A 25,114-nucleotide genomic window follows, 5' to 3' on the forward strand; every position below is an offset into this window, starting at 1 on the left:
CTCAGAGTATTATTCTCATGAATAACACTACGTTAACGTTGTAAATAACATATTATAAGGAGATAACATATAAGAATGGGAAAACAGTCAGATGTCAAAACCTAAAACAGTACTCCCTCTGTCGAAAAAACTTGTCTCAGGCTTGTCTCTCAAATGGATGTATCTAGCACTAACTTTGTGCTAGATATACATCCATTTGAGGGACAAGTTTTTCCAGACAGAGGGAGTACAATGTTGTTGAACAGAGATTCCATACCACTATGATATCGCAAAGATTCAGAGCCTCCATAGCCGACCTACCAAAATTCGCAGGCAAACTGGAAATCTAAGCCTCCAAGAGGGCCAAATTTTCTTCTAAAAGGAGGGGCTAATTAATTGTAGACGTACAGTGCCCCATGTTATATTACACATGTTATTATAGCTGGGGTACTTTACCCAGGATACTTGTCGTCGGCTCTGAGAATTTGAACTTACATGCTTCAGTAAAACATCCAGCAAAGAGACCATACGAGATGACCTGACACTACTCCACAGATGAACACGACTATTTGCTGGCCTGATGGCTCACCAGCCGGAATTCAGGCTTTGAGACTGCAATGGCTCCTACAAGTTAGGTTGGGGGCAAAAAATTACACAAGGCAAGATCACTGTAGCAAGGTTTCAACTACAGCAGAGATTGCCTTTGGTCCTCCTCGCTCGAGTAGTGATAGGGCAAGATCGTGCTCCTGCCAACTTCGAAGCCCCGCAGCAATCTTCTTCAGCGTGTCCAGTTTTATGTCCCGTAGCCATGTCGGGACAAACTTCACCACGAGGAATACAAAGCACGATACATACGCCTTCCACGTGCCTGGGTCGCACCCCAGCAGGATGTGCCCATCCAGAACACCAGCGATGAAATCCATGTGGGTGCCCACCACTCGCGGTCTTCTCGAGAGGAATGACAGTTTCATGATGGGAGAAGTCTTTTCTGAGCCCCAGAGTAGACTCCCACAGAAAAAAAGCATGTTGGCCATGGCATAACCTTGAAGTGTGCTGGCCACTGGTCCAGGGTCTTCCAACATCTGTTCCTGAGCTGATAGCAGTAGCGTCGGCAAGGTCTCCTCATATAGCACCTGGACCAGGAGAGGGCCCCCTGCAACACACAGCAGCCCCGCACCAAGCATGGCAACCTGAGAAGCCATGGATGCAGCACCAGACAGTGGCGGTCGACCTGATTTTAAATGTGGAGGCCCATTGGAAGACCATCCATTTGCAAGTTTGTGGGAACAATCAATCACTTGCCTGAGGATCATCTCGCTCACAAAGTAAGTATCATGGAATGTTCGACAAGTTCTCAGGTAGATGAATCCAGGGGCCATGGGAAAATGAAGACCTTGGTGGCCTGTGATTGACTCTCCCATTAAAGCTCCAACTCCACGGCTTGCAGTAATATCAGACCCACTGGATGGGGATGAGCGCAGAAAGGATGAGAAGCAACCTTGGATGAGCTGTGCTACCGCATCTTTGTCTCTGCCAAACGGAGACCGAATACATGAGAGGACAATAAAATCATGCCACCTTCGCACTTTCTGTGTCCACAAGGCCCCTATGATGGGCATGCTTGGCCAGGAACTACCCCCTGCACAGTTCTCCAGTGCCTGACCAATGATCCCGTGAATGTAGTCGAGACTCCTATCCAGCTTAAACGTAATTGTCAAGCTGACAAGTGCAGCCATTGGTAAAGGAAGCATTGGCGGCACACCACCTGCAAGAGTAAAATGAAAAATTTCTATAAGCACATAGAGCAATAAAGATATTGGGGCAAATTTTCTGCAATGATGGTGCTGAAAACCTGAAGGTTATCACACATAGTATGAACTAATGCAACTAAATTGATGCATAAGAATAGGAAGCAGGTTGTACGTGGATAGCAGCTGTGAATCTGAACACCAGCAGATGCAAGGATTTCCTTTACTTCATCTTCAATGGAGTGAAGAGCAGCACCAGGGCTGGGCCATTCAGTTCCGTTCATAGGCACAGCTTTCCATATTCCTCGTGTAATTTCTGCTGAGAAGTAGCTAACAATTGCAGCAAGAGAAGCTGGTAAGAAGTCCACTAGATCCCTTAAACCTGCAATGCAATGGCACATTAACACATGAATGAGATTAAGACATATCCCCATAGGACTGGAAAATCAATATAATATATTAAAATGGAAGCAAGGAGGTTGCTCACTGGTAGTCATGTCTCGGCTGGAAATCCTCCCGTGAGAACAAGCTGTAAGAACAGCTTCAAGAACATAAGGAACTGCTTCTAGAAATTCCCATGCTGGAAGTGTCGGCCTTTGGTAAGAATCGTCAGATGTACTTAGAGAGGAACCACTGACACTGCTACTGGAAGCAGATGAAAGATTACCAGATACTACCCCGCTTTTAGTAATTTTCCGGCAAATCATACTCAAAATTTTGTTTGCAACTTGATGGACAGGATTTGTATTGCCAAGTCCAGAAAGAGTAGAGGCTATGCAAGCTTGATTCTGAATGTACCAAGCCCTTAGCTTGGGGAAGGAGTCAATATAAATTGGTTGGGTTGGGACCTCATCGAACGAGCCCGTACTGCTGCCAGAGTTAGTACTAGTAGCAGATGAATTTGGGAACTCAATACGGCTATTGTGCATTAACACCAAATAGTCCAGGGTAAGTTCCAACCTTACCGAGCCTCCACGGCCAGCAAGACAATACTCTTGAGGGGGTTTGTAAAATTTCCACAACCGGAGAAGACAAAGAAATGCACAAGAGAAGACCGAGTAAACCGACGTTTCATCAACAATGGTAGACCTGTGGTTAGATGGGGGTGGCATTGACCCAAAAGCTTCACAGAGTGGCATTAAAGCTGCGGCAACATCTGGAACCTGTATGACAAAAGGTTATTATATTGTGAACTAACAAACAGCACAAACATATAGACTGCAGACAACATTATTCTAGAGCACATGAAAAGTGAAAAAGTAGCTATCTATCTATTTGATACTCCCTCAGTAAAGAAATATAAGAGCGTTTAGATCACTACTTTAGTGATCTAAACACTCTTATATTTCTTTATGGAGGGAGTAGAATGCAGCATTATGGGTTATCACAGTGCAGACAGTAGCGTACCAATATTAAAGCTTTAGTACATAGTGGGGTATGGCCATAACAATATACATCAAGAAACTAATCCAGAGGCACACAAATTTATGTGGTGCATCTCAAAACCTACAGAGCAACTGCAGCCATCAAGTCTTAGAACAGATATGCCAGAAAAGTGGTAAGAACATGGATTTGCCATCAATGCATCTTAAAGAAGGGCTGATAAGCATATGAGGTGCCAACTTTGAAAATGACACAAGAACAGGAACCAAGATATTGCATGCGGACATTAATTTATATCCACATGCACTATAATGGTAAACTTGTCTTCTTTTTTATATCAGTGACAAAATGTGACACTGAGGCATTGTTCAAGCTTTTGGAATTTGCTAAACAATGTAGTTAGGCTTTAGCAAATGGAGATGCCAGTTCCCCTGGGCACCAGCAAATTGCCCTTCTGACTACTGATGAACTCGCTTCTTTTTCTACTTTCAAGACAAACAAAAAAAGAACATATTTTTATGATGCGCTCTGGACAGAAAATACAGACTCCGCCACCAATTTCATATGTTAACAATGGATTGTTGCAAGAATATTACAGTCAAGCAGACAGTGCATTGCTTACCATTCCATATAAAGAAAAGATGTGGACAGCATCGACATATGAGACACCAAGTAAGATTGCATTTAAGGTAGACTTCTGACTAAGGTAGTGGCTCATGCTCCCCTGTAATGAAGAATCTGAGGGCAAAGGAGGCGACAATAACTTGACCACCATGCGGACAACATGTTCCTGAAGAAAACATGTAGAATATAAATAAGATGTTTTAAAGGAAAAGTTGCCAGATAGAATTTTCAGACCCATTTCCATGTGCTCACAAGAATAGACCCAGAAAACTACTCCCCCCGTCCGGAATTAGATGACACTCAAACGGATGTATCTAGTAAGTAACAAAAAGCTTCAACAACGTAGCAAATTAGAAAATGTGCAGTTCAGAATATTTCTACGCTGAAAACATAAACTTGTCCTATATTGAGAAATATAGGCTAGCCTTGCTTTTTCTAATACAGCAAAGAAATATGTACTAGAGCCATGAAGTTTGGGGCCATTTTCTGAACTCTTTGCTTAACGCTAATGAACAATCACTGATACTAAGATATGATTTTTACCAGAATCAGCATAAAGTAAATAGTGGATTTGGAAAGCATGGACAAGTCAACTCAATATTACTCCGTATACTGTTGTGGAGATCAACTCGTCAAAAAACACTAAATATTTTCATAAGACCTTAAAGAATTTTGATTAGTTATTATGAACTTGTAATTTTTCATGGCAAATTGGCAAAATGTAAGCATGTTGGAAACTCTTAACAATAAATAAAAGTAAATTACCTGAATATTCCACCCACGCACAAGTGATGCACCGCACACAATTTTAGCTGCAGCTGACTTTTCTTGTTCTGAACCATTCAATGCGATGTGGTACAGTTTATCCAGTTCCGCAACACTGAATAGACAAAACAGAACTACAAATCAAAGAACTAACATGATATACAGATAAGTAGGACCAGGGAAGTGCTGGGGTGAATTGAGAAGTATAATGAACAAAGAAACTAATGGCTGGTAGAATAATATTCAAGAAATGTGTTTTAACTTCGCTTTGTCAAAGATGCAATACAGAAAGAAAACTGCTTTAAAATACTCGGTGGAGTGGGAAAAAACTGTTCAATTCAATGCTCGCCTCTAAAAGTTCTATTTTGGTTCCAGATTTAGCTCCATATACCTTGAAGCAGGAGTAGCAATGAGAGCATTTTTCAGTGGATCAGATAGTGGAGCTCCTTGCATGAAGTTTACCCATGGTGATTCCTGGGGTAAAGATGTATCCTTCGAATGCCCCGGTAGTACAACATAACCAGGCCACAAGTAAGCAGTTGTGTCGATCAAATTCCTCGAAATACAGGCTTCAACTATAAGATGTAGCATGTTTCCAACTGAAAAAATATAGGTAGTAGGGGGTTAAAAGCTAAGACAACCAGAGATAAATATGTTTTCAAAGTATTAGTGCAACAGTATGAAAATATAAAATCAAAGAACAGCTAGCAACTAAATAATAAAACAGAATACTACCAGGATCCACTAAGCAGTCAGAAGTCAGTTTAGTTTACAAAACATGACCAAATTGCTAGCACAAATATAATACTCTACTTAGATTGAACTATAATAGAAGGACATGACATTGTTAAAAGAAGTACAGGAAAAATATGCCTAACAGGAAAAATCACAAATACTCACAAGCAACATTTTTCAGAAATGCCAAGACAGATTGCATATACACAAAAGTTGTCACAAATAGTAACCTCAGTGAATATTATTGAACTGTAACAACCATCAAGCATAATAAGAAAAGGTACAGGTACCAGCTTTCGTCGAAGAGTCACTCTGGCCAATCATGCCAGGGTTGCCACCAACCTTACAGTTGGCCCTAAATATTGCAGCTTTTGAAGCCGCAGCATTGGCCACATTCACCAACGATGAAGGTGGTACAAGAAGTCCTGAATATTGCACCAAATCCTGAAGAGAAGATACAAGTCCTAGTCTTCGGGGCAGACTTTTGTTTCCTTCAGCTCCACATGCATCAGTTTCTTCCTTGAGAATTGCAGCAATCGCTAGTGGAATAAGAGCTAATAGCATGCATAATCTTGTGTCTAGATGAGGAATTGGACCCTCTAGAGGTTCTCTAGCCTAGCAACGACATTAGCGTGTGAGGCCACAAAGAACTAAGTGATATGATTTCACCCATGATAATACATCAAAGGAAATGTTTATTACCCGTTGTACAAGACGAAGGGCAGAAATCCAAAGAGCTTTAAAAGTTTCCTGCCAACTTGCCTCATTAATTGCTTGGGCTGTCTTGGACATTTCTGAATCAAGGCAAATATGGTATTAGTCAATGAAAACCATGCCACACCTATAATAAAATTGGAAGATCTAAACATTATGATCAAAATTCACACTGTCGGTTACTATATAAAGACGACAGCGCAGATATGTAAAAAGATCTTCAGACACTAACAGTCTAACACAGATAGGCCCTGTTTGGTTCAGCTTTTATCGACGGATTCCGTTGCCGCGCACCAGAATCTGAACCAAAGGGCGAACCCAGCAGAATCCGATTCCAGAAATCCGCTGCCAAAATCTAAACCAAAAGCTGAAGCAGCCCAGGACGTGCTTTCCAAAATCTGATTTCGCTGCGGGCCAAAATCTGAAAAAGCTGTATCGGCTGGTTTGCCAAATGACTACATTTTTTTCACATCAGATTTTCCACAGCTGTTTTTTCACAGCAGATTTTTCGCAGCTGCTTTTAGAAATCCACAGCCGAACCAAACAGGGCCATAAAAAGGTGAAATAATTCAAGTCAATATAAGCTGATCGTGTGGGAGTACCTTTTATAATCTCGATAGCAGATATACCGCCTAGATGCCTCCCATCCATTGCATTCTCCATGTAAATATCAAATATAATCCAACAGGCAGCTCTCCCAGCTCCTGTAAGTTGGCCCAGCATGGAATTGCTGGATCTCAAGTTACCAAGAACACCCACAAGCCGTTTGTTGTTTGGTTGGTAATCTAGATTGCTCACTCTCCAGATATACATCACCAGATCATCAATTTTATGACTAGTAGGCAATAATCTCTCGAGTGCCATCTTGTGAGCTTCAATCAGTGTCAGCCTCTGGCTCAGAGCACTGAATTTGTCAGGCCTAACCTAGAAAATTGTCTAATTAGCACAAACTAGCCAATTGTAATGTTGATTCTTAGCTACACCAAAGAATAAATTGACTGACAAGTTGTTTTTTGGTGTAGTTGTTAGGCAAGGTGATGTGAATTTATATATAAGAAAAGTCTTACATTCTTAACACATAATAATGGAGCATGTTTACAGAAACGACAGCAACAAAGCCTTTCAGTCCCAAACAAGTTGGGGTAGGCTAGAGTTGCAACCCATAAGATCTCGAAACCTAGTCATAGCTCTGGCACGTGGATAGCTAACGTCCACGCACCCCTGCCCATGGCTAGTTCTTTAGAGCATGTTCACAAATTGGAAATAAAAAAGGAATAGCTAATGGAGCAGTAAGTTAACATTTGAGTAGTCACTATCTGTGCAAAGTGGAAAAGGAGTCGGAACAACCTACAGAAATGCAGCTTTACCTTGACATAATTACTATGGTTAATTATAATACTTGTGCCTACTCTGTTTGTTATATTTGATTGTAAAAGAAGACCTAATCATCCCCTTATCCTCACATGGTAACCCAACAAGGTAACAGGTGTCAAAATATGATGATTGGCTGCAGGCAAAACTGAATGCCCATGGGTATGAATATCTACAAAGTTGACATGTTAATAAGTTTGTTCAAGACATACATGTTAAGGCATATCAAGCGCAGAAATGCTTGAATCTTCCTATCAGCGGCCATCATATGCAACACTTCCAAAGCCATGACGGTGTTCTTTCGACGTAGCTGTTCACGCTGCTCATTTTGCTTCACAGCGGAGACCCCCTTGACATCCATGTCCATGGGCTGTGGCCCTTCATTGGGATATACACTCTCCTGCTCCAGAGTCGTTCCAGATGAAATACCGCAATCCTCCAGCACGGAGTCGATCAGTTTGGTGATCACAATCAACACAAACAGGATGACAACATGCCCAAAGTCCGTTCCAGCAACCCCGTAGGTTTTAGACAGTTGCAGAGCAGCGTCGATGGATTTCGTTATCCTGGGAGCCAAAGTAACCATGTATGAGCAACTGAGCAGCAACTAGCAAGCAGCATACATACAGATCACTGATAGCAGAAATCTGAACCGGGCTTCCCGTTCAAACATTGCATAGCTGAACCCTTACTTGTCACGATTAGGCCCGGCCAGGAGAGACAGCGAGGAAGACGTGACGTTGCCCTTCAGCAGCTCCAGGTACAGCCGGTACGCCTCCGGCTGCGCCCGACGCTGCGGCAGAACCCTGCAAAAACCACCGCCAGAGAGTCACTCTCGCATATCCTTCAAAAGGGCAGGTAAAACGGGCGGGCACTGGCACGGACCTGGCGGTGAGGAGCGCGAGGACGTGGAGCGGGCAGAGGAGGCGGGACGACATGGCCTGGTCGAGCAGCTTCCAGAGCGAGGGCGAGTTGTGCGCGAAGCAGAGGTTGGAGACGAGGATCCCGGCGAGGTCCGCGCTGGGGACCCCGGCCCCCGGCTCCCCGGCGACGAGGCGCGAGATCTCCACCGCCCGCAGCAGCGGCGGGTCCCCGCGCGCCTCCGACGCCTTGACCGCCGCCATCACCCTCCGCTCCAGCAGCTCGCCCCCGGCCCCGGCCAGGGTCGGCGCCTCCGCCGCCCCCATTCGCTCGCGGGCGACGTCGCCGAGGGTTTGGGTTTGGGATTTCGCGTCTCGATTTCGCCTTCCCTCTCCCTCTCTCTCATGGAAGGGGGGAAGAAGGTGGTTTATGAGGCGGGGGACAGGATGGGGGGGATCTGGGCCGTCGGATCGTTCTATTTTGGGATGGGGCCGTCGGATCTCCGTCCCGTCGCCCTCGGTCGCAGTCGTGCCGTGCGAGACGGGATTGACTTCCCAACGGAATGCCTGGCCATTCTCGGGCCCAGGCGATGAGACGAATTGTCCTCTGTGTCTTCTTTTTTATGGTAAAAAAGACCCCGGAATTATCATTAGAGGAAGAGAAATTGGGTAAAACGTCCGTGGCGTCAGTGTCGGCACACCGCACACAAATATCTAGATAAAATAGATAATGTGGCAAACAATAAATGAAAAAAAAGCATGTGATAACATAGCTAGTTACTATTAGTATGAATAACATCACACATGTCAAAGCAAGATGAGTCTATAGCCTAATAAATAAAGTGTTGCATCTTACCACACATATGTTACTCCTCACTATAGAGGTAGTAACATAGAATAGTAACATGGACATGTTACTACTTTATGTTACTATCTATTGATGATTGTACCAGGTGTATGCTAACAGGTTGATTGTCATGGTGCTCCACTTGCTTCTTCCTTGCATCCAACTCTGGGTTTTTTTCCTCTTTGAAATCCGTGTTCACAAATCATGGCGTCGTGTGAAGGACGCTCGACATCATCGTGCTAGTCAAAGTCTTTCCTTTAAAGGAGCTATCATGTGGATTTTGGACAAGACAACTTCATTGTTTTTTTTGTTGAAGAAACCGCAATATATGAAAAACACGGAATGTAGATGCAAGGCCCCTCCCTTCTGGCATAGACAGACCAAAGCATAGATAGAATCATCTACGCGACTCCTTCGAGGCTTCGACCCGTCCTTCGAACCACAAATGCTAATCCATGCATTATGCTGGGGGACGTAGATCGGATCTCGACCGTCACCCTGGCAATGCACTTTTCTGTTGAAAATTGACAACAATCATTAAACCTCAAGCCTTAAGGTAATTAACGACATGAATAAGCTTCTGAGACCACCATCTTGAATCTATCTCCTTCCTCTAGCTTTTATCGTTCGATTTGGTATACAACCATATCAATGTGTTCCCTCTCGACACCTCTTATACTTTCACATGCTGGAACAAGAGGCCACATCGGGTAAGATTGAAGGGGGCAAGAGTACCTGAGTTAATCTAGTTGATCCAGTTGTCATGAGGAACAAGAGTGCTTAAGTTCCTAGTTGTTGATCTGTCCATATACCAATATTTGGTCACCATGTAATTTTGACCTTTGTGCATGTTAAGATATTGGGCAAGTCAAATGATAGTATGCCAAACATGGTAATGCCCTATAATCCCTGGAGGGGATATGTGTGTAATCAAATGAGCTTTCATTGGTGCATCAAACGTTTTTAACCGGGTATGGACCAAAGGTAAGTCGATTGTTCTCATTCAAGCATATTTTGTTCAAAGTCGGGATGGCGTAATTCCATGATCTCATCGCTCCCTCCGTCTAGCACATCATCTTGGATGCAATGACTTTTGACTCATGTTGTGTGGGCATAATCAACAATCATGGCTGGAAGAAGATCTTACCTCTCGATGCTATATGGTATCGATGTGTTTTGAGAGTGAATGCATATCAGTGGGTTTCCTACTAGTGTCACAACTCGCTATCGCTCCTTTCCATCTTCCTTGAGCTTTTGGTGTGTAAGAACTGGGTATATTTCCGTCGAGCAATTAGTGGGAAAGGGGTAAAGCTTGGTTGGAATATGGCATGTGATGAGATAGAAATGCTCGGCACCAATTGGGGCTCTTATAGTGAATAACCAGCAGTGCCATTTTTTTTGTTAGTATGGTGAAATCCTAGGATTTGCGTCGATGGTTAGTCAAATCTATTTTTCGTCAATATTAGCCAAAATATGATTGTTAAAATCTTAATTAAAACACAGGCGAGCCTATGAAATCATTTGAACTCAAAATAAGCACAAGGGTAACTCTCAGCTTTTGAATAGGCTGCAAAGAATAGCAAAACCACCAATTATATCTTGGGTTGCTCCGCTAGTGTCAACAGTGGAATTGGGTGAGGTTCCTCAACCATTTTGCGGTAGTGACCAGGCTATGGTCTCATTTTCTCTCCTTGGTGTCTATATGATGCGATATATCGCTGTATGTGTGTTCATGTTCCCCGTTGTCGTTGTGGTGTTTTCTTCACCGTTGTTCCGAACATGGCGTAATTTAGTCTAAAAAATGGTTCGACTCCAATATTTTTTATCTACATAAGGCTTTTACCATGACGACTTCTTCGAGGCGTTGGTATAGCTGGACCTTAGCATGTCCTTTTTCTAACTACGTGATACAATGTTAGGCCGATTCCTACGATGAAGGAAGTGGGGAAGGGCTCGTGCTAGTGATCGGGCTATGTAAGAACCAAGTCCTATTTTGCTAATTTTCTGAAATATCTTCTATCGTCGGCGACCGGAGCGTAGCCAAATGGTTAGGTTTCTTGGGGTTAAACCAGCCCACCCAATCCTAAACTTGGCACTTGTGCACACATTTTTTTGAATTTATTTTAAGGGTGTGTCTAGGGCACATCTAGATGTGCTCTAGTTATTGCACATCTGAGTGAGTGAATCAAGTATAAAGAGGAAAAGAAAAAAGAAAAAAAAATATCCACACGAATCTCAACGCAAGATCAATGACATAGGACTTAGATATGCAATACTTATGGCACATCTAGATGTGCTTTAGCAAAAATGTTATTTTAATTTTTTCGACAATGTTTGTTTAGAGGAGACGTTTCTGTCAACTAAGAGGCGTTTGTGTCGACTTTGTCAATCTAAGATATTGTGTCGGCCGGGTAAGGTGCTCTTAGAAATAGGATGTGTGTACGTACGTCCATAGGGTGAGTGTACATGCGTATATGATTATACTATATGTTAAAAAAAGTTCATGAAAAGTTTACAACACCACATGATTAGACACACAAAAAATAATGCTCAACGGCCCTGTAATCTGAACCTTTGGGGATCGTATGTATGAAACCTATTAATTAATCTTGCAATCTCTTATCTTCTCCATTTTCTTGGAGCTTCAGAGGTTGCATTGCATCTGAGCATATCGTGGACGAACATAAAGAAAGAAAGGGCTGTTCTTCATCATCGAGCTTACTACATAAACGGCGGGCCGATGCATGCATCGCTTGTGTGTAATCGTAAAAGCCGATCGATCGTGCGTCAGATCAGACGTTGATCCCTTGCATCATGATCTTGAACTCGCCGAAGTCGACGCGGCCGTCGCTGTCGCGGTCGACGTTGCAGATCATCTCCCGGACGTTGGCCAGGCTGCTGGCCTCGGGCATGCCCAGCTTCTTGAGCACCTCCTGCAGCTCCGACGCCGAGATGAAGCCGTCGCCGTCGACGTCGAACACCTTGAAGGCCTCCCGCATCTCCTCCTCGTCCTGCCCGCCGGCGCCGCCCTCCTCGGCGTCGTCGGCGAGGGCGCCGAAGAGCGCGTCGCCGAGCGCGCGGTGGAGGCCCTCGAAGTCCTCGAAGCGGAGCCCGGAGGCGCCGGGCGGCACGTGCGCACCGACGGTGGCGGCCAGGCTGGCGCGGTCCGCCTCCAGCCCGAGCGCGTCCAGCGCCTGCGCCAGCTCGTCCACCGTGATCTCGCCGTCGCCGTTGCGGTCGAACATGTCGAAGACGCGCCGCAGCCGCACCGCGTTCAGGCTGCCGTTGCGCAGGCGGAACGACGGCGACGGCGAGCCCTTGGACAGGGCCTTGGCCGCGCCCTGGCTCTGCTGATGCTCGCCGGCCATTGCCTTGCTTATTTTCGGACGGTGTGGGGAGGAGGACCGCGCCGAGACTCTCGCAGCTTTATAGGACGGGGGGTGGAAGGAGGAGCGGGGCCGCGTCGTGTCCCCGGCGGAGGCGGAGGGCTGGCTTGGCTTCGTTCCTTCCTTTTTCTCTGCCGGGAAATCCATCGCCTACCATACTATTTCCGTGGAAACAGCCGATCGGAACCGACTCACGGTGGACGTGCTGGATCTGTTAGGTATGTCCCCGGCAGTAGGCAGCACACTTTCGCACCGGCTCGGGTTGGCTTTGCTCTCTTCGTTTCTGGGCCTCTGGTTCCATGGAAGCTCGCATTCATACCTTTTGTCTGCCTCACTGACTGTGGTTCGTTTTTCCTGTGTCTTCTGGTTCCATGTCCCATATTTCCCTCTTTCTGTTTATTTTTTTCATGGACTCTTTCTGATTTAAAAGGTCTACGTGTCGGCTAGATGGATAGTTCGCCAAATATAATATAATACAAACTAGCAAAAGGGCTGGTGCGTTGCAACGGGGAAAATAATTCATAATCTTCAATGGCAACGACCACATTTTGCTGCATCACTGAGATATACTATCACTCTACATTTCGTGAAATCATGAAAAAATAATAAACTCGTGAACATTTTTCAACTTCGTGAACACTTTTATAAATTTTGAAACATTTTTTAAATTCATGAACATTTTATACTATTTGCAAACATTTTTTCATATAATTTTCTTGAATCGGCGAACATTTCTAGAATCAACGGACATTTTTGGAAATTAGTGGAACAAATTTTGAAATTCATGAACATTTTTTTGGTTTAACAAACATATTTTGGAATGCACGACCATTTTTGAATTAATGAACATTTTATGAATGAATAAACTATTTTGTAAGTCATGATATTTTTTGAATTTTAGGATATTTTTTCATTCATGAATATTTTATGAGTTGGCCAAAATTTGTGCAATTACATTAACATTTTTTAATAAAAAAACTTTTTAAAAAATCACGAACATTTATTGTTTCACCAACATTTTTTTCAAAATTTCAAACACTTTTTGAATAAGCAAACATTTTTTTGCAGAATCGCAAACATTTTTTGAATCCACAAACATTTTATCATTTAGTGAACATTTTATTTCAAAATTATCAGTTTTTTAAGGATGGTAATGGGCGAGACCACTCTAGCAGGCACCTGTACTCGCCGCCCCTCTGCTTTGTTCGGGGATATGGAGTCGGCCCAATGGTTGACGGTTCATTGGTCGCTTGCCTAATGTCCTGTAACATCCTTGATGCGACTATATTTCCCACGTGTCGAGACACGACTTAGAGACATAATCGCATTGAAGGCATATGTCGCAAGTAAGGTAATCTTTACACATCCCATGTAATATAATAATAAAAGAGAGATAACATAGTTGACTTACACTCGCCACGTCAATCAAGGTACATAAATAACATTACAACATCCAAACTCTTATGGCCCGACTACGGCGCCAAAATAAAAGATAACCCAACATGCGACACGGTCCCGATCACCCCCAACTGGGCACCACTACTGATCATCAGGAAAGGAAATATAATAACGTTGAGAGTCCTCGTCGAACTCCCACTTGAGCTCGAGCGCGTCACCTGGAGCGGAATCATTAGGCCCTGCATCTGGTGTAATAGTAATCTGTGAGCCACAGGGACTCAGCAATCTCGCACCCTCGCGATCAAGACTATTTAAGCTTATAGGTAAGGCAAGGTAAAAGTAAGTGGGGCTGCAGCAAGCGACTAGCATAAATGGTGGCTAACCTGTTCGCAAAAAAGAGCGAGAAGAGGAGGCAAAGCGCGAGCGAGAAACTAGAGAACAACCTGCGCAAGCATTACTCCAACACCGTGTCCACTTCCCGGACTCCGCCAGAAGAGGCCATCACGGTAACACACTCAGTTGATTCATTTTAATTAAGTTAAGGTTCAAGTTATCTACAACCGGACATTAACAAATTCCCATCTGCCCATAACCGCGGGCACGGCTTTCGAAAGTTCAAATCCCTGCAGGGGAGTCCCAACTTAGCCCATGACAAGCTCTCACGATCAACGAAGGAATAGACCTCCTCCCAAGACGTTCCAATCAGACTCGGTATCTCGGTTCTTCAAGACACTTTGATAGGTTAAAACAAGACCAGCAACACCACCCGAATGTGCCGACAAATCCCGATAGGAGCTGCACATATCTCGTTCTCAGGGCACACTCAGATAGCTCAAGCTACGAGTAAAACCAACCCTCGAGTTTCCCCGAGGTGGCCCCGCAGGCTGCCTGGTTCGGACCAACACTCAGAGGAGCACTGGCCCGGGGGGGGGGGGTTAAAATAAGATGACCCTCGGGCTCCGGAAACCCAAGGGAAAAAGGGGCTAGGTGGCAAATGGTAAAACCAAGGATGGGCATTGCTGGAAAATCTTTAATCAAGGCGAACTATCAAGGGGTTCCCATTATAACCCAACCGCGTAAGGAACGCAAAATCCGGGAACATAACACCGATATGACGGAAAACTAGGGCGGCAAGAGTGGAACAAAACACTAGGCGAGAGGCCGAGCCTTCCACCCTTTACCAAGTGTATAGATGCATTAAGATAACAAAATAATATAATGATATCCCAACAAGTAAATAAATGTTCCAACAAGGAACATCCTCCAATCTTCACCTGCAACTAGCAACGCTATAAGAGGGGCTGAGCAAAGCGGTAACATAGCCAAACAACGGTTTGCTAGGACATGGTGGGTTAGAGGTTTGACATGGAAATTTGGGAGGCTTGAAAGCAAATGGTAGGCATCGTAGCATTGGCATAGCAAAAGAGCGAGCAATCTAGCATAGCAAAGATAGTAGTGATTTCGAGGTATGATCATCTTGCCTGCAAAGTTGTCAGAGTTGACTGGATCCTCGAAAGCAAACTCAATGGGCTCCTCGTTAGCGAACTCGTCTCCCGGCTCTACCCAAACAAGACAAACAAGCAACAAGGACACAATCAACCACGTGTAAGGATCAAACAATATGATGCAAGGGTGGTATGCTATGCGGGATGTGATGCGGGATGCATATGCAAGAATTGACAAGGAATGCATGAATCTGGCCTTGACTTGGGAATCCAAGTGTGCCACTGGAAAGATGAGATGAAATCGCTTGAAAACGATATAAAGAACGCTGGAATCGGAGTTACGGTTTGGAAATGGCGAGCAAAACAAATACGACACCGGTCTGCGATTTACAACAAGTAGTCATCTAAATGCAATGAGATGAACATGCTACAACACCCAAACATGACAACAAAATACATGGCAGGGATGCATTCAAGATGCTTAACAAAAGTGTAGCACTGAGCTACGGCCAAATTATCCATTAACAGGTTCAAACAAGCATGGCAAAAATGCATATGGCAAACAGATCTCAGACTTAGTGAAATTAACACTTGTCTGGAATTTCAGATCAGGTAGCACTCTTCGGAGCAATAAAACTACATGCTACAGGACCTGAACATGGCAAAGTAAAGCATGGCATGGAGCTACTCAAAGGTCTTAACAAAAGTCCCTTAGTGACCTTGAGCCAAAAGGGATCAGAAAATACAATTGCAAGCATGTGAACATGGCAAAAACATAATCAGATAACAGACTTAGTGAAAACTGGAGCATGCTGAAAACAGATATCAAGTAGGCATGTTTACGAGCTCGATGCACTCACTACGGAGCAAGACATGACAATCTAAGCATACATCTATCAAGAACACACAAAATGCAAGCTAGACATGGCAAGAACAATAGCATAGCATGCACAGATCAACTACAACATCATCGGCAAAATTGCAAACAAGTTGACAATCTGCCCAGATTCACAAAGTAGTAAAAGTAGAGCTCGATTGACTCAAGCTAGGGTGCTCCATAATTGCAAACAAAGACATGGATGGATAGAGCACTACAAGATTAACAAAACATCCTTACTGATCATCCTCAAAAGAGGCACGGATCACTAAGAAACAACAAGAACATATGGCAACATGAATAAACAGATCAAGGACTTAGTGAAAATGCTAAGTCCCTGAAAACAGAATTACCAAGTGCACCACTTTGCAAGCTCGTGCTAGTCACCACATACATCACAAAAATATATGGGTTGCACCTCTAGAAAGATGATAAAACCCTTAACAAAACATATGTAGAACATCAGGGCATATCATGCACACAATAATGATGGCAAAAATGACAAAAAGCTAAATGGAGCAGCAGATCTGACAATTATCTCAAGTAGCCCTCTTCTAACAGCATTTCGGGCATCAAGATGAACTCAAATGAAAATGATACAATGGAATGAAATGATGTACTCTCTCAGATGAACATTTTGATATGCTATATGCCAAAATCGGAGCTACGGATGAGGAGATACGATGCTATGAACATGGGCACTTGGACTAGGAAATTCCGGGGACTTAGGGAAAAAAAATCAACCTCTCTTAGATCTAGGGTTTGCATGGAAAACGAGGCACGGTCGGGGCACTGTAGTAGATCGGCGCCGGAGTTCGCCGGAGGGGAACGAGCTCGTCGGTGGAGAGGGAGGAGTTCGACGGAGGGGTCGCCGGCCTTCCCCTGCGGCGGCAGCGGCGAGGACGGGCGACGGTGGCCGGGGCGGCGAGCGCCGGCGTCGAGGTGGCGTGGCGGCTTCGGGCGGTGATGGCGAGGCGGCAGAGCTGCGGAGGTGCGGCGCCGGCGCGGTGGCGGCGGGGAGCCGGCGAGCGGCACGGGAGGAAGGAGAAGGGTCGGGCGGCGACGGAGGAGACCCGGGCCACGGGGGCTGGCGCTGGGCCGCGCGGGCCTCGGCGGCGGCGGGTGGCGGCGCGCCACGTGGCAGGCGGCGGTTGGCGGTGGCGGATCCGGATGCGTCCGGCTCCGTCCGGACGTGTCCGGCGGCGGCGGAGATCCGAAATTTAGGGTTAGGACGGGGGAGGATCCGGATTTTCGAGGAGGACCTATATATAGGCATAGAGGGAGCTAGGAGAGTCCAAATGAGGTGCGGTTTTCGGCCACACGATCGTGATCGAACGCTCTAGATGATGGAGCAGGTTTAGATGGGTTTTGGGCCAAATTGGAGGGGTGTTGGGCTGCAACACACACGAGGCCTTTTCGGTCCCTCGGTTAACCGTTGGAGTATCAAACGAAGTCAAATGGTACGAAACTTGACAGGCGGTCTACCGGTAGTAAACCAAGGCCGCTTGGCAAGTCTCGGTCCAATCCGGAAATGTTTAATCCCCACACACGAAAGAAAGGTAGAAATGACCACCGGAGGAGAACGAAACGCCGGAATGCAAAACGGACAACGGGGAAAATGCTCGAATGCATGAGATGAACATGTATGCAAATGCAATGCACATGATGACATGATATGAGATGCATGACAATGATAACAACACACGGAGACAAAAACCCGAACCCGAGAAAATAAAATAACTTAACGTCGGAAACGGCAAGAGTTGGAGTACAAATTGGGAAAGTCATATCCGGGGTGTTACATGTCCCTATTCCACTCCATCTGCAGAAGGTCTATAAATTTTGTCTCAAGTCGAACGGTGTAACGTTTGATCAAGTTTATAGAAAAAACTATCAACAACTATAAAAACAAATTACTATCATTAAATATATAATAAAATATATTTTATATTGTATCCATTTAGTATTGTAGTCGATGGTGCTTTTCCGTGCAAATTTGGTCAAACTTGGCATGGTTTGATATGAGAAAAAGCTATATATCCTATTTGGAGACGGAGGAAGTACTTTTTTTAGGAAAGCCATCATGACTAGCTTTATTAAAAATTAAATAGGGATCACATCGTCCACAAGGTTGTGAACTAGGCAGTTCGGAGGCTCCACCGTCCAACTACTAGAAATCTTATTACGAAAACCCTGATTAACTAGCACATGCGCCGCTTGATGAGAAGAACGATAACAATGTTTAAATTTGACCTTCCCGATTGACGAAGACACGTCCACACATTCCGCAAAGATCACCGCCGCGGCGTCCCACCATCTTGTCTGTCCAGTACAGTAATCAATCGTTGTCAAGGAGTCAGACTCAACTTCCACTCGAGGGAACCCCAGAGAGTTTGCAAAGATTAGTCTATCACGCATAGGCATAGCCTCCGTTGTCACCACATCTGCTGCATAAGGTATAAATAAACATTGTGCCGCCAAAAAATTACCCTTACCGTCTCTAAGAACAGCTACAGTGGCTCTTGCACCTTCATCCATATGGAACGAGGCATCCACGTTTAGCTTCACAAACTTGGGTTCTGGCTTACTCCATTTATTATGTTCCTGTACACCATGAATTTTTAAGTTAGCTTGATGAAAATTGTTTGCAATTGCCAGGACCGAAATAGGCCTTCTCGAGGGAGGTGGCGGTGATCCATCATGGGTGAGCTCACGATGCACCCACCATAAGTACCAAGCCCCAACTGCTATCAGCTATTTGACATCCAAATTAGGCTTTATAGGGATCAGGTATTCGAGTATGATTGAACCAGAGCGAATCAATTAACTTCACTTCTTCAACAATGTCCAGTATACCCAGCTGGATCCACAGTTCCTTGGCATGTGTACAGTAAAAAAGCAGATGGCGTACATCTTCCGCGCCTTGGTGACAAATCAGACATGAGCCATTGGTACCCACACGTCTATTAGTGAGTATGTATCTTAGGGGGGTAATTCTATGAAGTGCATGCCAACAAAAAAATCTGAATCTTACATGGAACCTGCAATTTCCACAGTGTAGGCCATACTTTTGATTAGTTTGATCCAGCTGGGCGTGCCAATACATTTGCATGCACCCGAAAAGATTGAATCCATTGTAATCGGTACACCAAACGAACTAAAAAAACACCCCTCTGATCTAGGTTCCAGGCAATAAAATCATCAAATGCATTGTGATTAATTGGGATTTGCATGATCCTTCTGATGTAGACATGGTTAAAAATAGAATGATCAGGGGCTCATCCCATGCTCCCATATGAGGGTCGATGAGATCACTGACAACCGAGAGAATAGTTTGACCTCGGTTTGAGATAACCTTCCTATCCGGGTTGGCTGGCACCCAAGGGTCACTCCATATATTCATATTCTCTCCAATTCTGATGCGCCAAATATATCTCAGCTTAAAGGTTTCTAGCCCCTTCATAATACTTTGCCATGTAAAGGATGCTCCATTCTTCAGCGCTGTTTGGAGTAAACTTACATTTGGATAATATCATGCTTTCAAAACTCAGGCACAAAGAGGATCTGGGTTCATTATAAGTCGCGAACATTGTTTCGAGAGCATTGCCAAATTGAAAGAGTGGAGGTCCCTAAAGCCCATCCCACCTTCATTTTTTTTGATAGCACAGTTTCCACTGAGTGTAGCAATGCATCCTTTTGTGTTCCTCCTCATCCCCCCACCAAAACTAAGCAATCAAACTAGTGATCTCTTTGCAAATAACTTTAGGTATACTAAAAGCTAACATGGCAAAAACGGGATTGCTTGGGCTACAAATTTAGTAAGAATTTCCTTGCCACCAGTGGACAATTGTTTATCCATTCACCCTCTTAGCCTTTCTTTAATTCTTCACAAAAGTGTATGAAACACTCACTTCTATCTGCTCCCACCATTGCTGGAAGCCCGAGATACTTGTCAGATAAAGCTTCAGTGTCAATGTTTAGCTGTTGGCAAATTTCAGTCCTAGATACAATAGGAATGTTTGGACTGAAAAAGACACTAGATTACGACAAGCTCACCAATTGTCCCGAACACTGACAGTAGGTATCCAGAACATGCTGTAAGGAAGCTGCATTTAAAGTATTTGCTTTCATTAGAATCAAAGAATCATCAGCAAACAACAGGTGTCATACTGATGACGCATTTCTGCACACTCTAATTGTTGGGTAACGTTGCATGGAAAACAAAAAAAAATTCTACGCATAAGCAAGATCTATCCATGGAGATGCATAGCTACGAGAGGGGAGAGTGTGTCTACACACCCTCGTGGATCAAAAAGCGGAAGCGTTTATCAACACGGTTGATGTAGTCATACACCTTCACGATCTGCCCGATCAAGTACCGAACGTACGACACTGATACGTCCCATCATATCTATAATTTTTGATTTTTTCATGCCAATATCCTACAACTTTGATACACATTTGGCAACTTTTTATATTATTTTTGGGACTAACATATTGATCCAGTGCCCAGTGACAGTTCCTGTTTGTTGCATGTTTTTTGTTTCGTAGAATATCCATATCAAATGGAGTCCAAACGCGATAAAAACTTTTGAAGATTTTTTTTCAGAATATATATGATTTGGGGAAAAGGAATCAACGCGATACGATGCCTGAGGGGCCCACAAGCCCTTGAGGCGCGCCCCCTACCCAGGGCACGGCCAGGGGGCTTGTGGCCACCCTGTAAGGCGGTTGGTGCCCTTCTTCGGCTGCAAGAAAGCTAATATCCGGATAAAAATCATGCCAAAATTTCAGCCTAATCGGAGTTACGGATCTCCAGGAATTTAAGAAACGGTGAAAGCCAGAATCTGGGAACGTAGAAACAGAAGGAAACAGAGAGAGATCCAATCTCGGAGGGGCTCTTGTTGAAAGTGCAACTATCCCTAGGTGGTTTTGGTAATTCATAACAACATATAGCTCATTGAGCTAATGCTATTCCAAGATGATTATTTCAGGAAAGCTCAATGATTGGCATGGCATGGATGTGAAAGTGGAACCCTCAAAATGCTAAGGAAAAAGGATTGGCTCAAGCTCAAAAGCTCAAGACTCTTCATTTTATATTTTAGTGATCCAAGATCACATTGAGTCTTCAGGAAAAGCCAATACTATCAAGGAGGGATGAGGTGTTGCTTAATGAGCCTCTTGCTTCATGTGCTTAGTGATATGCTCCAAAAACCCTCAACTACTTTCCCATATCCACATTTGACCTAAACCCTAAGCCAAACTCGGTTCTACCGATTCTTCCTATCCGGCGCCATCGAGTTTCACTTGTCATTAGCCACTGCCAAACCCTAGCAATTCGGTTCTACCGATAGGGATCTCGGTCTCACTGAGATGGGATTGCAAACTCTCTGTTTCCCTTTCGTAACTTTTCGGTCTCACCGAAAGAGCGAATCGGTCCCACCGAGATTGCAATGTAAATTCAGTGTTTCCCCTTTGTAACTTTTCGGTCTCACCGAAAGAGCGCCTGACCAACTCTCTGGTTAGCTAATTACCAAATTCGGTCTCACCGAGTTTGTGTAATCGGTCTCACCGAGATTACATTATGCCCAAATCCTAACCATATCGGTCCTACCGAGTTGCATGTCAGTCCCACCGAAAATCTCTAACGGTCACTAGGTTTACATTTTCGGTCCGACCGAGTTTGTTGATTCGGTCCCACCGAGATTGGAAAAATGTGTGTAACGGTTGGATTTTGTGTGGAGGCTATATATACCCCTCCACCTCCTCTTCATTCGAGGAGAGAGCCATCAGAACACATACACCATTCCAACTCGTATGTTCTGAGAGAGAACCACCTACTCATGTGTTGAGACCAAGATATTCCATTCCTACCATATGAATCTTGATCTCTAGCCTTCCCAAGTTTCTTTCCACTCAAATCTTCTTTCCACCAAATCCAAATCCTATGAGAGAGAGTTGAGTGTTGGGGAGACTATCATTTGAAGCACAAGAGCAAGGAGTTCATTACCTACACACCATTTGTTACTTCTTGGAGAGTGGTGTCTCCTAGATTGGCTAGGTGTCACTTGGGAGCCTCCGACAAGATTGTGGAGTTGAACCAAGAAGTTTGTAAGGGCAAGGAGATCGCCTACTTCGTGAAGATCTACCGCTAGTGAGGCAAGTCCTGTGTGGGCGATGGCCATGGTGGGATAGACAAGGTTGCTTCTTCGTGGACCCTTTGTGGGTGGTTGCTTCTTCGTGGACCCTTCGTGGGTGGAGCCTTGTGTGGACTCGCGCAACCATTACCCTTTGTGGGTGGAGCCCTGTGTGGACTCTCGCAACCGTTACCCTTTGTGGGTTGAAGTCTCCATCAACGTGGATGTAGGATAGCACCACCTATCCGAACCACGGGAAAAACATCTGTGTCTCATATTGCGTTTGAATTCTCCAAACCCTTCCCTTTACATTCTTGCAAGTTGCATGCTTTACTTTCCGCTGCCAATATACTCTTTGCATGCTTGCTTGAATTATGTGATGATTGCTTGATTTGTCCTAAAATAGCCAAAAATCTGCCAAGAACTAAAATTGAGAAAAGGTTAAGCTTTTATTTGGTCAAGTAGTCTAATCACCCCCCTCTAGACATACTTTCGATCCTACAAGTGGTATCAGAGCTTTGGTCTCCATTTGCTTTGATCTCCATAGCTTTGGTGGTCATAGCCTTGGTTTCACAACCTAGGAGAGTATGGCGTCTAGCAAGGGAAATTACCACCATAGAGGTCCCTACTTTGATGGTACTAATTTTGCTAGTTGGAAGCATAAAATGAAAATGCATATTCTTGGACATAACCCCGCCGTTTGGGCTATTGTGTGTGTTGGTTTGCAAGGTGACTTCTTTGATGGGAGAGAACCAAATCATGAAGCTACCGCGGATGAGTTGAAGATGTTGCAATACAATGCTCAAGCTTGTGATATTCTCTTCAACAGATTATGCCCCGAAGAATTCAACAAAATCAGCCGTCTTGAGAATGCGAAGGAAATTTGGGACACTTTGATTGATATGCACGAAGGTACCGACTCCGTCAAGGAATCCAAGTTGTATGTGCTTCAAAGCCAACTTGACAAGTTCAAGATGAAGGATGGTGAAGGTGTCGCTGAAATGTACTCTAGGCTTGCTCTCATCACAAATGAGATTGCCGGCTTAGGAAGTGAAGAGATGACCGACAGATTCATCATCAAGAAGATTCCAAGAGCCTTGGATGGAAAATATGATACCGTGTGCACATTGATCCAAATGATGCCCAATTACAAAGATCTCAAGCCAACGTAGGTGATTGGAAGAATTGTTGCTCATGAGATGTCACTTAAGGATAAAGAGGAACTTCACAACAAATCAAGTGGTGCCTATAAAGCCTCATGTGAAGCCCCTACATCATCAAGTGAGAAACAAGACTTCAATGAAGAATTGAGCTTAATGGTGAAGAACTTCAACAAGTTCTACAAGAGTAGAAGCAAAGATAGAAGCTTCAAGTCAATGTCCTACAATGACAAAAGATCTTCTAGTCGAGAGCGAAACTGCTACAGTTGTGGAAGACCCGGACACTATTCCAATGAGTGTACGGCTCCCTACAAGAGAAGAGAAGATTCTCCAAAAAGAAGAAGCAAAGAATCACCACCAAGAGAGAGGAGGAGTAGAGATGATCGTTATGAACGAAGATACTCACGGAGAAGCAAGGATTCGGAAAGGAAGGAAAAATCATCAAGGAGCTACACAAGACGAAGACATCAAGATCATGTTGGTGAATGGGTATCCGGCTCCGACTCCGACAGCCACTCCGAGAGAAGTTATCACTCCGACTCCGAAGATACTCAAGATGAAGGTGTTGCCGGTCTAGCACTTGTGTCAACCAACTCCTACGACATATTTGACTCACCAAATGAAGGAATTGGAAGATGCTTCATGGCCAAAGGTCCTAAGGTAACACACCCCGAGTATGTTGATTTCAATAGTGATGAAGATGACTTGTTAGGTGATGATTTGCTTGTTGACAACTCTAGTGATGAATACTATGATGAAATGTCAATTAAACATGCTAATCAAGATAAAACGAATGACAATGATAAGGAGAAGATTGAGGCTCTAACTAAAGAACTAAACACTCTTAAGTTAGCTCATGAAACTATCTTCGAAGATCATCGAGAACTTTTAAGAGATCATGAGAAATTACGCTTTGAAAAGCTCAATCTTGAGCAAGAGCATGAGTTCTTAAAAGCAATCAATGATGATCTCCACAAGAAAAGCTCTTCTTACATTGCCAAGCGTTTACTCTTATCCACTTACATGCCTCAAGTCAAGTCTAGTAACAAGAACAAGAAAGATTCTTCCTCTAGCAGTAACAATGATCATGCTAAATCCAATATTGTTGCTTCTAGTAGTTCTCTTGATTCCACTAATGATTCTCTTAGCCAAGTTACACTTGAGCAAGAAAATAGTTTATTGAAGGGAATTATAGAGAAAGGAGTGTACAAAAGCCTTGCCGGGAGTAAGCAATTCGAGGAAATTGTGCGCAAGCAAGGAATGCACCGGAAGAATCAAGGTGTTGGTTTTGAACGAAAGTTCAATGCCAATGGAGTTGAGTGGGAAGAAGATCAATACCCCAAGACAAAGTTTGTTCCTCAACAAGAGAAGTATACTTCTTTCAAGGGGACACAAGCTCAAGATGATCTTCCACCACAAGACTACAAGCAAAAAGGCAAGGACAAGCTTCAAGAGGAAATTGACGCATTTGAAGAAGCTCCTAAGACCTTAGTCAAGTGGATTCCCAAGACTACTTCAAGTTCCACTTCATCAAGTACGACTACAACTCCAAGGATTCCCATCAAGATGATGTGGATCCAAAAGAAGAAGAACTAGAGAGTTCTTGAGGGTGACTCCGCCAACATACTTCACTCTTATCATTTTGGCAAGAACAAGTGCAATCAACTTCCACATCTTGCACTAGT

General features: G+C 44.2%; 2 protein-coding genes across 2 annotated transcripts; both read right to left on the minus strand.

Moving 5' to 3' along the window:
* Positions 1-234: 234 nt before the first annotated feature.
* On the minus strand, positions 235-8,606 carry LOC125513566 (mediator of RNA polymerase II transcription subunit 33A). Its single transcript, XM_048678696.2, has 12 exons — positions 8,205-8,606; positions 8,012-8,125; positions 7,532-7,885; positions 6,551-6,867; positions 5,937-6,028; positions 5,525-5,849; positions 4,891-5,098; positions 4,500-4,614; positions 3,733-3,900; positions 2,215-2,890; positions 1,903-2,109; positions 235-1,744 (listed from the first exon to the last, which is right to left on the minus strand). Exons 1-12 carry the CDS (start codon positions 8,504-8,506, stop codon positions 645-647), a joined length of 3,978 nt encoding a protein of 1,325 aa, XP_048534653.1. The 5' UTR covers positions 8,507-8,606; the 3' UTR covers positions 235-644.
* A 2,893-nt stretch (positions 8,607-11,499) lies between these two features.
* Positions 11,500-12,574, minus strand: LOC125517608 (putative calcium-binding protein CML24). Its single transcript, XM_048682816.2, has one exon. It carries the CDS (start codon positions 12,557-12,559, stop codon positions 11,819-11,821), a length of 741 nt encoding a protein of 246 aa, XP_048538773.2. The 5' UTR covers positions 12,560-12,574; the 3' UTR covers positions 11,500-11,818.
* Between the last annotated feature and the right edge of the window lie 12,540 nt (positions 12,575-25,114).

Source organism: Triticum urartu, chromosome 2A (genome assembly GCF_056163025.1).
Source record: "Triticum urartu cultivar PI428250 chromosome 2A, HENAU_Tu73, whole genome shotgun sequence".
Classification (NCBI taxonomy): Eukaryota; Viridiplantae; Streptophyta; class Magnoliopsida; order Poales; family Poaceae; genus Triticum; species Triticum urartu.

Excerpts from the sequence above, each read along its gene's own strand:
- LOC125513566 (XM_048678696.2), bottom strand. The coding sequence starts at position 8,506 with ATGGGGGCGGCGGAGGCGCCGACCCTGGCCGGGGCCGGGGGCGAGCTG. Across the intron at positions 8,126-8,204 it reads CTCGCGCTCCTCACCGCCAG|GGTTCTGCCGCAGCGTCGGG; the intron begins GTCCGTGCCAGT and ends TGGTTTTTGCAG. Across the intron at positions 3,901-4,499 it reads TGCGTGGGTGGAATATTCAG|GAACATGTTGTCCGCATGGT; the intron begins GTAATTTACTTT and ends TGTTTTCTTCAG.
- LOC125517608 (XM_048682816.2), bottom strand. The coding sequence starts at position 12,559 with ATGGATTTCCCGGCAGAGAAAAAGGAAGGAACGAAGCCAAGCCAGCCC.